The sequence below is a fragment of the Chaetomium fimeti genome (assembly GCF_033439085.1).
Source record: "Chaetomium fimeti strain CBS 168.71 chromosome Unknown B0H64scaffold_4, whole genome shotgun sequence".
NCBI lineage: Eukaryota > Fungi > Ascomycota > Sordariomycetes > Sordariales > Chaetomiaceae > Chaetomium > Chaetomium fimeti.
In genome coordinates, this window is record NW_026944332.1 from 2,202,899 (window position 1) to 2,215,917 (window position 13,019).

The 13,019-nt window shown below is 56.7% G+C and overlaps 5 protein-coding genes across 5 annotated transcripts; 3 read left to right on the forward strand and 2 right to left on the reverse strand.

Annotated features, from left to right (window-relative positions):
- The first annotated feature begins 1,113 nt into the window (after window positions 1–1,113).
- On the forward strand, window positions 1,114–1,900 carry B0H64DRAFT_396325 (uncharacterized protein). Its single transcript, XM_062803820.1, has one exon. The coding sequence runs from the start codon at window positions 1,329–1,331 to the stop codon at window positions 1,866–1,868; it is 540 nt and encodes a 179-aa protein (XP_062659301.1). The 5' UTR covers window positions 1,114–1,328; the 3' UTR covers window positions 1,869–1,900.
- Window positions 1,901–2,104: 204 nt separating this feature from the next.
- B0H64DRAFT_154625 (uncharacterized protein) lies at window positions 2,105–3,198 on the forward strand. Its single transcript, XM_062798495.1, has one exon. It carries the CDS (start codon window positions 2,340–2,342, stop codon window positions 3,153–3,155), a length of 816 nt encoding a protein of 271 aa, XP_062659302.1. The 5' UTR covers window positions 2,105–2,339; the 3' UTR covers window positions 3,156–3,198.
- A 393-nt stretch (window positions 3,199–3,591) lies between these two features.
- B0H64DRAFT_154638 (eukaryotic translation initiation factor 3 subunit L) lies at window positions 3,592–5,442 on the reverse strand. Its single transcript, XM_062798496.1, has 3 exons — window positions 4,982–5,442; window positions 3,888–4,925; window positions 3,592–3,832 (listed from the first exon to the last, which is right to left on the reverse strand). The coding sequence occupies exons 1-3, from the start codon at window positions 5,282–5,284 to the stop codon at window positions 3,749–3,751; spliced, it is 1,425 nt and encodes a 474-aa protein (XP_062659303.1). The 5' UTR covers window positions 5,285–5,442; the 3' UTR covers window positions 3,592–3,748.
- A 352-nt stretch (window positions 5,443–5,794) lies between these two features.
- B0H64DRAFT_154681 (P-loop containing nucleoside triphosphate hydrolase protein) lies at window positions 5,795–9,640 on the forward strand. Its single transcript, XM_062798497.1, has 4 exons — window positions 5,795–6,056; window positions 6,132–6,152; window positions 6,225–9,018; window positions 9,114–9,640. Exons 1-4 carry the CDS (start codon window positions 5,994–5,996, stop codon window positions 9,494–9,496), a joined length of 3,261 nt encoding a protein of 1,086 aa, XP_062659304.1. The 5' UTR covers window positions 5,795–5,993; the 3' UTR covers window positions 9,497–9,640.
- Window positions 9,641–10,529: 889 nt separating this feature from the next.
- Window positions 10,530–12,635, reverse strand: B0H64DRAFT_373969 (uncharacterized protein; the record flags this gene model as incomplete). Its single annotated transcript, XM_062802301.1, has 6 exons — window positions 10,530–11,755; window positions 11,812–12,096; window positions 12,155–12,220; window positions 12,321–12,371; window positions 12,476–12,532; window positions 12,632–12,635. 6 exons carry the CDS (start codon window positions 12,633–12,635, stop codon window positions 10,530–10,532), a joined length of 1,689 nt encoding a protein of 562 aa, XP_062659305.1.
- Window positions 12,636–13,019: the final 384 nt, after the last annotated feature.

Genomic DNA, 13,019 nt, shown 5'->3' on the forward strand with positions numbered 1-13,019 from the left:
CCAAGGTGACACTTCTCTTGCATATTTTTCGCCGTACGGCTTGGCAGCAGGCTGATGCAACGCTCCATCCTTGCAACTGGGCACCACTGGAGGGCCCAACGGCACCACGGCTGCGGCAATGGGCGAGCCGTCAATTTAGTGCCGCCGCAGGGCCGCATGATGAACCTTCTGGACCCCCCCAGTTATTTCTCGTGGCTTTAACCGCTTCGAGCAATCTTGCCCTCCCGCTTCCCAGCATGTGAAGGTTGGAAAGCGGTCCGGGCCAGACGCGGTCGATCACAGCACGTCAAACAGTGCCAATAGCGGTATCCGTAAACTAAACGGCTCCGACAACCGACGACAAAATCCGGGGTTTCGGAAGAGGGTCCAGAACAACAACGTTCCCAGACATGCCGACCTCCCGACCTCGTCGGTAACCCCACATTACACGCCCGCGAAGTACCTGTAGCCATGTTCCGAGGCCCGTTCAACACGGTGAGACACGCACGGCACGGCAGGCCAAGCTTCAGGCGGTAGGGCCTTGGCAGCCCACCGCTGGGGTCCTGTCGAACGCGCTGGAGGGGGTGGTGGCACCGGCCCAGGTACGCAGACTGCGGGGAGCCGACTCCCCGTTGAAGATCAGCTTGAATGGATGTATGGACATACGTACACGGCAGCATTCATGGTTCCAGAGGTCGACACAGCCGCGCCCACGCCGGATATCGTCACAACTCGCCTCGACAGCCGCCGGCCCCACCGCTCTGGGATATGAAGCGCAGTCTTGGTATCTTGGTATCTTGGAAACGGCAGGGTTCGGCTTCCACCGTCCCGCCAAGATGCCCAGTGGTGGGGTTGTCGTCGACAGCACCAAGGTCCTGAGGTCCCGTGAGAAACGCCCCTGTCGTGATGCCGAAGGACAGACGATCCGTGAGGCGGTCTGCGGAATGGGAAGGAGAGAGACGAGGCTGGGATGTCTCATGTATGTATGCAGTGAGAGAGCCCGGCCGATAACGTGAGGGGAAGCTGGGTTGATTACAGATTACAGATGGATGTACTGCTCGGACATAGCTCCGTCGTACCTCCGGACGACCTACCTACAGGCCCTTCAAAAGTAAGACATGCAACGACCTCGTATCTCGGCCATCAAAACAGTGAAGTCCCAAACTACTGTCTTGCTCGTACCCTTTGGTCCTTTCCGCGGATTGTGCGCGATAATCGTGATCAAACCGACTACAGATGAATATCCCCGGTACCTATCTCTGTGCAGGAGTTTGGGCGCCCAACGAGGTGCACTTGCAATCTTGAGATCGGGTTGAGGTTGGGTTTTTGCCCACCGAGTGGTTTCCTTTATGGCTGCGTCGCCAGCTCAGGTTATGGAGGATTTAAGTGAACTCCCATCGCCGTCTGATATTCCAGCGTTGTTTTCCTGTAGATCTTTTCAGCAGCTCTGTCAGGCCTCCTGGCGGCAACGCCGGGATTATTCCACCTTTCGTCCCCCCCCCGGTGCTTCACAAAACACTCAAAATATCCAGCAGCTCCAGCGTGAGGTGAACGACCTCAGGGCTGACCTGACCAACGCCAGGTCGTGGATCCAGAACTTAGCTCTACGGGTTCCTCCTGAGGTTCTTGCGAACAATCTCTGGGAGTCTGTTCCCAGACCTCCTGCCCCAAGTGGTAGTGTTGGTTCGGGCAACGGTGGTCCAGGTAGAGGCGGTGGTGATTCCCGAACCTCTACCGTAAGTGGCCCTGCGCTTACAGATGCCCCGTGTGCTCACTTAGGTACTGATGGTCCAGGATCGTTGGGGGCACCACTGCTGTTCAGGTTGTGTCCGAGTCTATTCCTCTTGGTGTTTGGACTTGGAGGCTCTTTGAGTTTGTTGCTCTACTGAGTCCTTCAGGCTATGAATAGGTATCATATGATAGACGTGCTTCGCATTTTAGAGCTGAGTAATTATCTCGGGTTGGAGTAGCACTAAACTTTTGATATACCTCCCATCTTTTCTTCTCGCTCGCGCAGCGTTTTGACAGATGTATCTTTTTGTTACCCTACTTGGTAAAAGTTCGCATTATTTTACTTTATTACTTTATTACTTTATTTACTGAGTGAAGATGGGAGCAAATCTTGGCGGGGGGGAGGGAAGCGAAGAGCAAAAAGCCAATGAGCCTTTCAAGGTTAGGTCATTATCGAACCACCTACCAGCTTCCAGGTTGTGTTTAATTAATAAAAACTGCCCTTGCTACCCACAGGCCGATCCAAGAAGCTGACCCCCCGCCCACTTTGCAGTGACCAAAAAAGAAAAGAAACGGCACTGCCATTGGGAGATCTGGAACCAGATGATCTCAGACGGGATTCGAGTCTCATGTCACCCCACCTTAGCTCCAGCCTCCAATCGAAGCTCCCCTCATCCAATCCTCTTTCCCCGCGTCGTCGGACATGCAGCCGTTCTTCCCCAAACCGGAATGCATGTGCTGTTCGCTGCCAGCCAGAGGAAACCCTTCCCACCAACCGAGACCAAACTCACAGGGTGCACCACACCCGACCACACCACGCCGCCACGCCACACATCGACGGCTCCCAGCTGCAAGCTGCACCCCCCGCATCGGCCACAAAAACAAGCATCAAACCAGCAACCCGAACTGTGCAGCATCCTGCGCCAAGCGTCAACGGGGCTAGAACGCCTACGAATGGCCTCCCGTGGTCCGATCCGAACAAGGGCATCGTGGTCGGAGGCCTCCGTCCCTTCGGCCAGAGCCTTCCCGAGCCGAACCACTCCTGGGGCATCTGGGAGCAGGACATCAACACCACCCTCGAGCATGCAACATTGCGTTGTTTAAACGAGATCTACTCTCTATTACGTCACTTCCCCCATTCTCTCCCACCCTTCCCTCTTTTCTTTTTTCTTTCTTTCGTAGCGAGTTACACGGTTCTCGAAACAACAACAACAACCAAACCCCCGGGAAGCGTTCCGAGCCAACCAACCACGGGACGATCAACACCCACCCTCGAATGCCGGCCGGCGTTATCGGGCCTTGGCGTCTTTTCTCTCTTCTCCGCCGAGGAATCCCAGAGGAACGCAAGGGAAGTGCGTATTGAAAGACGCTGTACCACCGACCACGCTATCTCCACGGTGCAGCGCTTAGTAGTACGTGCGCAGATTACAAAATGCTTTGTATAACGTTAGCAAGCAGTACAAAGTACCTCCCGCTGCTTCCGCGGACAGGGGCCGGAAGTGTCGTGATTGAGGATTGTGATGATGGGGGTCAGTCAGCATGGCTGTCATTATCGGGGAACACGGTAACAGCGGAGTGGGTTATGAGTGAAAATATCTTGGCTTTGCGACTCCAGGGTCTTGTCGCGCCCGCTTCTACGACGGGCGCAAGCACAGCGCAACTATCTCCTCTCATAAGATCAGGAACTTTTGCCCCCCGCCTCTTGTCCCTGTCATTCCATGTCATAAATCCGGGGTCCTCCCGAGGTTGATTTCTCCGGACCGCCCACCGGAGAAGGCAAACGTTATCATCGGCATCTGTTCAGTACCCATTGTAACACTTTTGCCAGCCAACTTGCTCACCGCCCCTCCCAAACCGCCCGATGTGTCCGTCCGTCCGACGCCTAATATGCAATGATTCCGAGACCTGCGTAGCCCCGACTCCTCGGTCCCAAGATTACACAATGACTAAGGGGAGCAAGAGAGGGGACGGGTTTGATGCTCCCGCCCGCGTCGTCGCTAGCATCAGTGCCGTCTCTATTTCGCCTTCTCCGCTACGTCTACGCGTATGTGCGAGACAGGTTGCGGATGTACCAGTCAACCAGCTTGCGGCCCATCTTCGCCTCCGAGATGTGGATGAGGTCCTGGAAATAAAATCAGTATACGTTACAGACAACACGGTCTTCGTAGAACACTTACACCCTGCAGCGCATAGTCAAGGTCGCTGACGTTGACAGGCTCGCCCTCGAGGAGCCCGTTTTCGGTCCACCGGAGCTGCTTGGTCCGCTGCTTGCTAACGAGCAACCACGAGCGGAGCTCCTCGGGCTTCACGTTGAGGAAGCCAGCCAGCTTCTTCAGGTCCATGGTGGTGTACAGGCGCAGGTACGACTTGATGGTCGGGCTCCACATGTTGGTCTTGACCTCCTCCATGAAGACGGACAGGTGGTGCTCGATGGGGTCGATGTTGGCCTCCGGCTTGTCGAAGTCGGGAGGAATCGGCGACATGAACTTGGGGCACGCGATCTTAAAGAGCTCCTCGAAGACGGGGAGCGAGTCGGGCCCGCCGCGCTGCAGCTTCAGCAGCTGGTCGCCGTACTTCTCGCGCAGGGCCGTGTGGATGGTGTCATCCAGACGGGTGGGGTGGAACGCGACGCAGATGGCGATCAAAGCCAGCATCTGGTCGTTCTTCTTGGTGATGGAATCGTACTGCGTGTTCTTCTGGAAGTTCTTGGTCCGCGAGACGTAGATCAAGATGTGGCTGAACATGCGGATGGCATCGGCGTAGCGGCGCATCATCATGTACGAGAAGCCCACATAGTAGTAGGTAGTGAAATGGGCGGCCATCACGCGGGCGAACATGGCCTTCTTGTTCAGCTCGATATCATCCAGGGTCTTGAGCGCGAGGCTGAAGTCTCCGAGAAGGCAGTGAACGCGGAGGAGCCCGATGATGGAGAAATACCCCAGCATGCGGTAGAGGTTCTTGGAACCGTAAGGGCCAGCGACGGCCATGGGGTCCTCGTTCCGCTTCATCGCCGCAAGCTGCTCGGTGATTTGAGACTTTTGGATGAGGGAGTATAGGACGTTGAGCACGCTGTAGCAGCCCCATGTGTTCGGGTTGTCGCGCAGAATCTGAGCCTCCTCCTCGTTGCTGGCTTGCCTCGCAATCCGAGCCCGGTACGTGCAGAAGGTGTTGAATTGGTAGATGAACTCGTCAATCACATCCCACGCCCAGTAATACTATTTTCGAGTCAGTGACCCAATAACAAGGCTGGAGCAAGCGGCGGGAGGCTAACCGATGGTGGCTCTAGGTCTACGGGACCTTCTGAGTTGAGGATGTAGTGGAACAGGGCGCAGTAGTTATCGTAGCTGGCGAACTTTGTCTCGAGGGTCGCCTGGAAATCCAACGGCTGGGAAGCCTGGACTAGCCGGGACTGGATTTCATCGGCCTGCTGAGCGAGCGTGGCCTGGTCTATCTCCTCCATGCCACCCTCGGAATATTGAACCTGCTCCCTGTAGTCGGCAACAAGGGCCTCCTCCTCGACATCGCTGTCGTCCTCCATAGCGCGGGCGGGCGCCATGCCGGTCTGGTAACTCATATTGACGGTCGCTCGGGACGGTTGTGAAAAGCGACTCGTGGGATGGTCAAGTCGTGGTTGTCGCCGGCGTTCTTGGTCGTGACCGTCGCAAAGACCCGAAATGGTTTGCTCGGTGGGGCTGGATTTTTGTGGTCGAGGGGCTTGGACCAAGCGGTGAAATTTCAATGGCGCTGCACCGGTTTAGGGTTTGGTGTGTATGGGTAAAATTTCGTTGATGGTTACACCTCGGTTATCGCATATTGGATTCAATAGAGATTTGAACATACACTCGTGACACTGTACTAACCAACGGGATGTTGGATGTCTCACTCCGTCATTATGATTGTAAATGAATCATCTCAGATTTGCTACTACAAATGGTCGCTGCCGTGAAAGAACCGGACCACGCACGATGCATGGTCTGTTGCCACCATCGGCGCCTAATATTGCTGTAGCCAATATATACGATCTGGGCTTTTTTCTGCCCCGCCACGCCACGCCAAAACATCCCACTTTCCTTCCTTGGCTGGGCGTCCCTTGAAGGTGTTAGTCAGGCCGACAAATTGCCCCGCGGCTTCCGTACCTTTTGCCTCCCCTCCTATCTCCTAATACTACTAGTATAGTACACTGGCACTTACCTAAGGTACCTACCTTCCAGCGGTCTTTTAGATCAAGACACCAAACAAACAACTCGAGCTTGTCTTGTGGCACCCCAGGATATCAAACCAAGATGCCAGTCGTCAACCCAGAAAAGCTGGCAACGCTCCAGCAAAATGCTAATGACGTGCGGAACGTGAGTCTCAATAATTCCAAAGAAAACAAATAAAAAATAAAAACAACACTAGAATTTAAGCTAATCGAATTCCAGATCTGTATTTTAGCCCACGTTGTAGGTATCCGTATCCGTATCTCTTCACGGCTTGAAGAACTAGGTTGAACGAAGCTCATACATTAATTATAGGACCATGGCAAAACATCCCTCACCGATGCCCTCCTTGCCACAAATGGCATCATCTCCCCAAAACTTGCCGGCAAAATTCGGTATCTAGACTCTCGGCCGGACGAGCAGCTCAGGGGTATCACCATGGAGTCATCAGCTATCTCCCTCTATTTCTCGATGCTCCGGAGGTCAAGCCCTGAAGCTACCCCTGAGCAAAAGGAGTACCTCATCAATCTGATAGATTCACCCGGCCATATTGACTTCAGCAGTGAGGTTTCCACAGCATCCCGTCTCTGTGATGGTGCTGTTGTCTTGGTTGACGCCGTGGAAGGCGTGTGCAGTCAAACCGTCACCGTCCTAAGGCAAACATGGACCGAGAAGCTTAAACCACTGCTCGTCATCAACAAAATAGATCGCCTGGTTACCGAGCTAAAAATGACGCCGACCGAGGCATACGTTCACCTCAGCAAACTCTTAGAACAAGTCAACGCCGTTCTCGGGAGCTTCTTTCAGGGGGAGCGGATGGAGGAGGACCTCAACTGGCGGGAGCGGATGGAGGCCCGTGTCGCTGCTTCCGCTGCGAAAGAAGCCAAACTCGCAGATCAACTAACGGATTCCGGAGAGTTTCGCTTCGAGGAGAAAGACGACGAAGAGATTTACTTCGCCCCGGAGAAAAATAACGTCATTTTTGGCAGCGCCATCGATGGCTGGGCTTTCACGGTGCGCCAGTTTGCCGGACTTTACGAAAAGAAACTGGGCATAAAACGCAATGTTCTAGAAAAAGTCTTGTGGGGGAACTTCTACCTGGACCCCAAGACGAAAAAGGTTCTGGGTCCCAAACATTTGAGAGGAAGGGCGCTGAAACCCCTTTTTGTCCAACTCGTGCTCGACCAGATCTGGGCCGTCTACCAAGCCACCGTCGGCGATGACAACGGAAAGGGGGACGCCACTCTTCTCGAGAAGATTACCAAATTCCTGAACATAACTATCCCGCCTCATATCCTACGATCGCGAGACCCGAAACTCCTGCTCACAACCGTCTTTGCCTCCTGGCTCCCCGTATCCGTCGCTTTACTCGTCTCCGTCGTGGAGTCGCTCCCATCGCCGAGCGCGGCACAGACTGAACGCTTCCCACTGCTACTGGAAGACGTACCGGGGGCAGACCACATCGACCCTAAGGTCAGGGACGCAATCGTTTCGTTCAAGAAGGGGCCTTCAGACCCAGTCGTTGCGTACGTGAGCAAGATGGTGTCGATGAAAGAGAGTGAGTTGCCAGAGAACAAACGGCGCGGGCCCATGAGCGGCGAGGATGCAAGGGACTTGGCGAGGAAAAAGCGTGCCGAGGCAGCGCGTGCCGCACAAGCTAGCCAGAGTGAGAGCAACGATATGGATGCCCTAGCGTCCGCCTTCTCGAGCGCCACCCTGGAGCAGAAGGCCCAGGAAGAGGAAGAGAAGGAGGCCGAGGCGGAGCACTTGATCGGCTTCGCGCGTATCTACTCTGGCACTCTATCCGTCGGCGACGACATTTACGTTATTCCGCCAAAGTTTTCCCCGGCACATCCGCTCACAGAGCCCTCGCCTAAGAAGGTGAAGGTGACAGGGCTCTACATGATGATGGGCCGGAGTCTGGAGGCCCTCGACTCCGTTCCGGCTGGCGTGGTCTTTGGGATTCGAGGGCTTGAGGACAGCGGCATCCTCAAATCCGGCACCCTCTGCAGCCAACTGGAGGGAGCAATCAACCTGGCTGGTATTGCAAACACCCTCGGTCGCCCGATTGTGCGGGTAGCCTTGGAACCGGCCAACCCGGCCGACCTGGACAAGATGATAAAGGGCCTTCATCTCCTCGTCCACAGCGACCCCTGTGCCGAGTATGAGCAATTCGCGAGCGGCGAGCACGTCCTGTTGACAGCTGGTGAACTTCATCTCGAACGCTGCCTGACAGATTTGCGGGAGCGGTTCGCCGGTTGTGAGATCCAGTGTGGTGCGCCCATCGTACCATACCGCGAAACCATCGTCCGGGCCGAAGAAATGCGTCCGCCCGTCAACAAAGAGTTCGGACGCGGCGTGGTGGTCGGTGTCACAAGCTCCAAACAAGTGACCATCACGTTGCGAGCAAGGCCTTTGCCCCAGGATGTTACCGACTTCTTACTCAAAAATGCAGGAGGTATCAAGCGATTGTACTCGGATCGCGGGGCTACGGAGGCGGAAGGATCATCGACACATGAGCCAGTCACAGAGACTGGCGCGGTTCAAGACGACTCCCAAGAAGCTGACGACGACCTTACCGCCGCCAGCAAAGCTCTCTCCCCCGAGGAACTTGGGAAACAGCTCCAGTCCCAATTCGACAGCGAGAAGGATCGCCTTGACTCCTGGAAGGGTATCATTGACCGCGTCGTCTCCTTCGGTCCACACCGCATAGGCCCCAACCTCCTTATCGATGCCACCAAGGAGCAATTCCTCCCGAAGGCCTTCAACACCCATAGCAGCCACAACAACGACAACGGCCGCCCGTCAGCCAACGAATCCCTCGGCCCGCACCACTTCTCCGACAAGATAACCTATGCCTTCCAGCTCGCCATGTCCCAGGGCGCGCTCTGTAACGAGCCAGTCCAAGGCGTAGCCATCTTCATCGAAGACGTCTCCGTCGCCGCAGCCGACAGCAGCAGCGGCGAGGATGCCACCTCGGCACGCGATAACCTGGGCCGCCTGACGGGCGAAGTAATCAAGACAGTCCAGCAGTCCATCCACAAGGCCCTCCTCGACTGGTCACCGCGGCTCATGCTAGCAATGTACTCGTGCGAGATCCAAGCCTCCAGTTCGTCCCCCCCGCCCCCAAACAACCCCCCAACCCATCCCAACCCTCTCAAAAACAAAACCAGACTAACTAACCCAACCCCTCCCCACCCACAGCCGAAGTCCTCGGCCGCGTCTACGACGTACTCACCCGGCGGCGCGGACGGGTCCAATCAGAAGCCATGAAAGAAGGCACGCCCTTCTTCACGATCCAAGCCCTACTCCCCGTAGCCGAGTCATTCGGGTTCGCCGACGACATGCGCAAGCGGACGTCGGGCGCCGCGCAGCCGCAGCTCATCTTCGCCGGGTTCGAGATCCTCGACGAGGACCCCTTCTGGGTGCCCTTCACCGAGGACGACCTCGAGGACCTGGGCGAGTTCGGCGACCGGGAGAACGTGGCCAAGCGCTACATGGACGGCGTCCGGCGGCGGAAGGGTTTGTTGGTGGAGGGCCGGAACGTGGCGACGGATGCGCAGAAGCAGAAGACTTTGAAGCGGTAGTTTTGTTTGTATTTCGGTTTCGGATTTCTTTTTGGGGGGTTGAGAATAGGGGTGGACTGATGAATTAAAATCCGGTGTGTTGGGTTGGCATAGTTACTGAACTTGAGCACACACTTGAACAAAATGCGAGATCATGTCACAAGTTGAATCCATGTTTTGTAAATGCATCCTATTCCTTTTGCTATCCCTCGTCTAAACCGAGTAGAGACCCCCGCGAAAGCCTGCCCGAAGCCAACCAAGCTCCCATCCTGGCCCAGCCCGTGAAGCATGCCATCGTCTAAACGCATAAAGAATGCCGTCGTCGTCCAGGCATAGAAATGTCAGAGCCGGTTAGTGGGCAGGTTGCATGAGATGACCGAAAAAACCAAAGAGATCGGCGGAATCCCCTTCGAAGTTTAAGGGAGCCCGCATTCCGTACCCTCACCGCCCATATCTATCTCAACGCCCCCTAGAGTCGAGATTCGCCAACTTCAGCAGGAAGAGCAGCCTGCCGCGGCGACCGAGAAATAACCCGCACGCCGTGTCATCTGCCCCGTTGGGCCGAAGCCCGTCATCGTAAAATATAGAAATCCGCGCCGTTTTCCCGGGGCATAAACCATAAACGTCGTGCTCGGGAAATGACGAGGCATGTATACTGTTTCGGTATAGCTGGAATATCATGTGGTTCGAGATGGCCCCGTCGTATAGCCCACCATCACCTGTTTTGGACATCAAACTGATAGCGCAAGGAAAGATGAGTACGAGGTCCCGCCTTTGAATAGACGGTGATGCACGCGAGGAAAGATATATCAGGCAAATCGATCCAGTCCCGAGAGGTGGGACAAGAGAAGCTTGCATGAAGCCGAGAGCGCTGCTGCTCGGCTATCCAAGCCAACGACACAACGATGTTTTTGGGGGCAGACAATTACGGCGAGAATGCCGATGACGAGTGCCGTCGATTGGCCAAGGTCAACAACTCGCCAAAGTCGACGCGGACCCGGAACTCCCGCGACGGAGTGGCGAGAACGAGTCTATGAAGGTGTTATGTGTGCATTCAGGATGCTACCGGGCGGCCGCTCTGCCCACGGCGGCCTTTGACTGGGGCGGCGACCGTGGTCCAGCCGTCTTCATCAACAGTCGGGGTTGGCGGTGCTTGCTCACTGGTGGGGGACAGCGGCTGCTGCGGGGTGGAGCCGTTACCGTTGGTGCGGGGCGGGCGTGCGGTATCCCGAGGACCACGAGCGGGACCGCCCCGGCGGGGACCGCTGGGGACATGGCTGCCACGAGACGGGGCACGCTGCTCGCCTGGCGCTGTTCTCCAGTTACCGCTCTCGACAGCCCGTGACTTGGGCGGTTCCCGTGCCTCACGGGTCCGAACCGGGATTTTCTGCTCGGTTGAGGCTTCGTTTCCAGCACCCTCCTCGGGGGCGGTCTTTGCCTCCGCCGCAGACGCCTCCTTTTCCTCCTTGGCCTTAGCCGCCGCCTCTTCAGCTGCAGCCTTCTCCTCTGCGGCCTTCTCGGCGGCTTCCTTCGCAGCAGCCTCCTTAGCAAGCTTCTCCTCCTTTGCCTTCTCCTCGGCTTCTTTAGCAAGCTTCTGGCGTTTCTCTTCGATCTCGCGCGTCCGTGCGGCGGTGTCGATAGGGCGAGCCGCGCCGAAGGGGCTAGCCTTCGAGTCGCTAGCGTTGGAGGTAGCTGCCGCATCGGTCGCCTCCGAAACCGTCCGCTTTGCGAGATTCAACTTGGGGCGTCCTGCGGGGAGGGCTACCGACGGCGCCGGCGAAGGAGGCGCCTCACTGCCCTCACGAGATTCACCGGGCGACTTGACAGAGGAGTCAGGCCGCATGTTGTTTCTCCAGTTGAAATCCTTCTCGGCAGCCGTGGGGGCGCGCTCAGGGCGCTCGGGTCGCTCGGAAAATTCCCGGCGAGGCGGGCGGGAACCCTCCTGACCCTCACCAGGACCCCAAGCAGCGGGCGAGGCTCTCCGGTTTCCGCCGCGGAATGACTCGGACCGGGTTTCCATGGTACGCGAGCGAGACCCCTCGCGAGATTCGGGGCGCTCGGGTTGGGTTAGGGGTGATAGGGGGCCGCGCCGCTCCCAGGAATTGAAGTCGCGGACCTTGCCATCGTCGTTGGGCTGGTATTCCCGGCGGCGTTCCCCGAAGTCGCCACCACCACCGCGACGATCACCGCCGCGGCCAGGAATATCAGCTAGGGGGCCCCTCTTTGCGCCCCAGTCGAGGTCTCGCATGCCCTCCGATGAACCGAAGCCGCCACCCCTCGCTTCGAAGATAGTCAGCTACCTGGGTCACATTTCTCTAGACAATCGTCAGACTCACGTGGATCAGCAACCTTGACACGGATGGCGCGTCCCTCGAATGTCTGCCCATCACGGGTAAGGGCGGTCTTGAGGCCCTCGAGGTCGCCAAATTCGGCGTAGGCAAAGCCCTTGGGCCTGTTCTGCTCACGGTCCTCGATAATCCGCACATTCACAATATTGCAGTCTTCGAAGAACTCAGTGACCGTCTCGACGGTTGCGTCGTAGGACAGATTGCCGAGATGCGCAGTATAGGGCGGCTTGGTGGGTAGTTCCTGGGGTAGGTTATCGCGGATGGAGTGGTAGCCTGGAACAACTCGAGTTAACCATGAGGACAGAGAGTTTCCGGTGACGACAAGACATACCCCGATCATTACCACCACCATACGAGGTCATCGTGCGGCGGTCGGAGGGGGGCAGGGGTTGGGTGCCTAAGTGCGGGTTAGCCTGTCGGTTCCTGGATTACCGCGGACGAGAGGCTGACGGAATCGAGAAGAAACAATCAAGCACTCATCGATGGCGACAACTTACCCAATGTGTCCTCGACTTCGTCGGCCCATGATCCACCGGCACCGCCGAGGGCTACAGCGTCGGGTCAGCAAACCATCAAAATAGGCGGGCGATGTGGCGTGGCGGTAGGGCCTGGGAAATTGATGAAAGCGGCCTTGGCGTAAAGGGAAGCTTACAGGTATCATTCATAAACTCAGTCAGAGTCAACTTCTGGGTTTCCTTTTTCTTGGGAGCTATCCGTGAGGGTCAGCGAAAGATGGGCATGATGATGTGGGCGGTTGCCCCGCGCTGCCGGGAGGTGGGCAGGGGCGGGCATGGTGGGCGGTGCTCACCCATGATTGCGGTTTTTGGGCGCGCGGCGATGTACCACCGAGGCGCGCGATGGGAATATAGTTGACCGAAGGAATGGGTCTTCGGCACGAAGTATAGATAGGTTTCTCGAAGAGAAAAGGTAGAATTTGCTACCCCGGGATGCGGTGGTAGGCGGGGATGAATGAAGGATCAGTGCGAAGATGTGGGCTTCGCAACGCAGTGGTTTGTCCTTGTCACGCAGATTTAGGTGCGGGCGGAAGCGAAAAATTATTAAGGTGAGGTCGATTGAGGAATCAGGGTTGACTTTTTTTTCCGCTCTGCAAGGGTGTGTGGATGCGGCCAATGGCCCCCGCTAGAGCTGATAGGGCTTAGTGCAGACCGGGGGAAAGCTGCCCACCTCGGGCCTGT

Bases quoted from the DNA above. Each gene is read 5' to 3' on its own strand.
- B0H64DRAFT_396325 (XM_062803820.1), top strand. From the start codon at position 1,329: ATGGCTGCGTCGCCAGCTCAGGTTATGGAGGATTTAAGTGAACTCCCA.
- B0H64DRAFT_154625 (XM_062798495.1), top strand. From the start codon at position 2,340: ATGTCACCCCACCTTAGCTCCAGCCTCCAATCGAAGCTCCCCTCATCC.
- B0H64DRAFT_154638 (XM_062798496.1), bottom strand. From the start codon at position 5,284: ATGAGTTACCAGACCGGCATGGCGCCCGCCCGCGCTATGGAGGACGAC. The intron at 4,926-4,981 runs GTTAGCCTCCCG...ACTCGAAAATAG, and splicing joins TAGACCTAGAGCCACCATCG to TATTACTGGGCGTGGGATGT. The intron at 3,833-3,887 runs GTAAGTGTTCTA...TTTTATTTCCAG, and splicing joins TTGACTATGCGCTGCAGGGT to GACCTCATCCACATCTCGGA.
- B0H64DRAFT_154681 (XM_062798497.1), top strand. From the start codon at position 5,994: ATGCCAGTCGTCAACCCAGAAAAGCTGGCAACGCTCCAGCAAAATGCT. The intron at 6,153-6,224 runs GTAGGTATCCGT...CATTAATTATAG, and splicing joins TCTGTATTTTAGCCCACGTT to GACCATGGCAAAACATCCCT. The intron at 9,019-9,113 runs GTTCGTCCCCCC...CCCCACCCACAG, and splicing joins GTGCGAGATCCAAGCCTCCA to CCGAAGTCCTCGGCCGCGTC.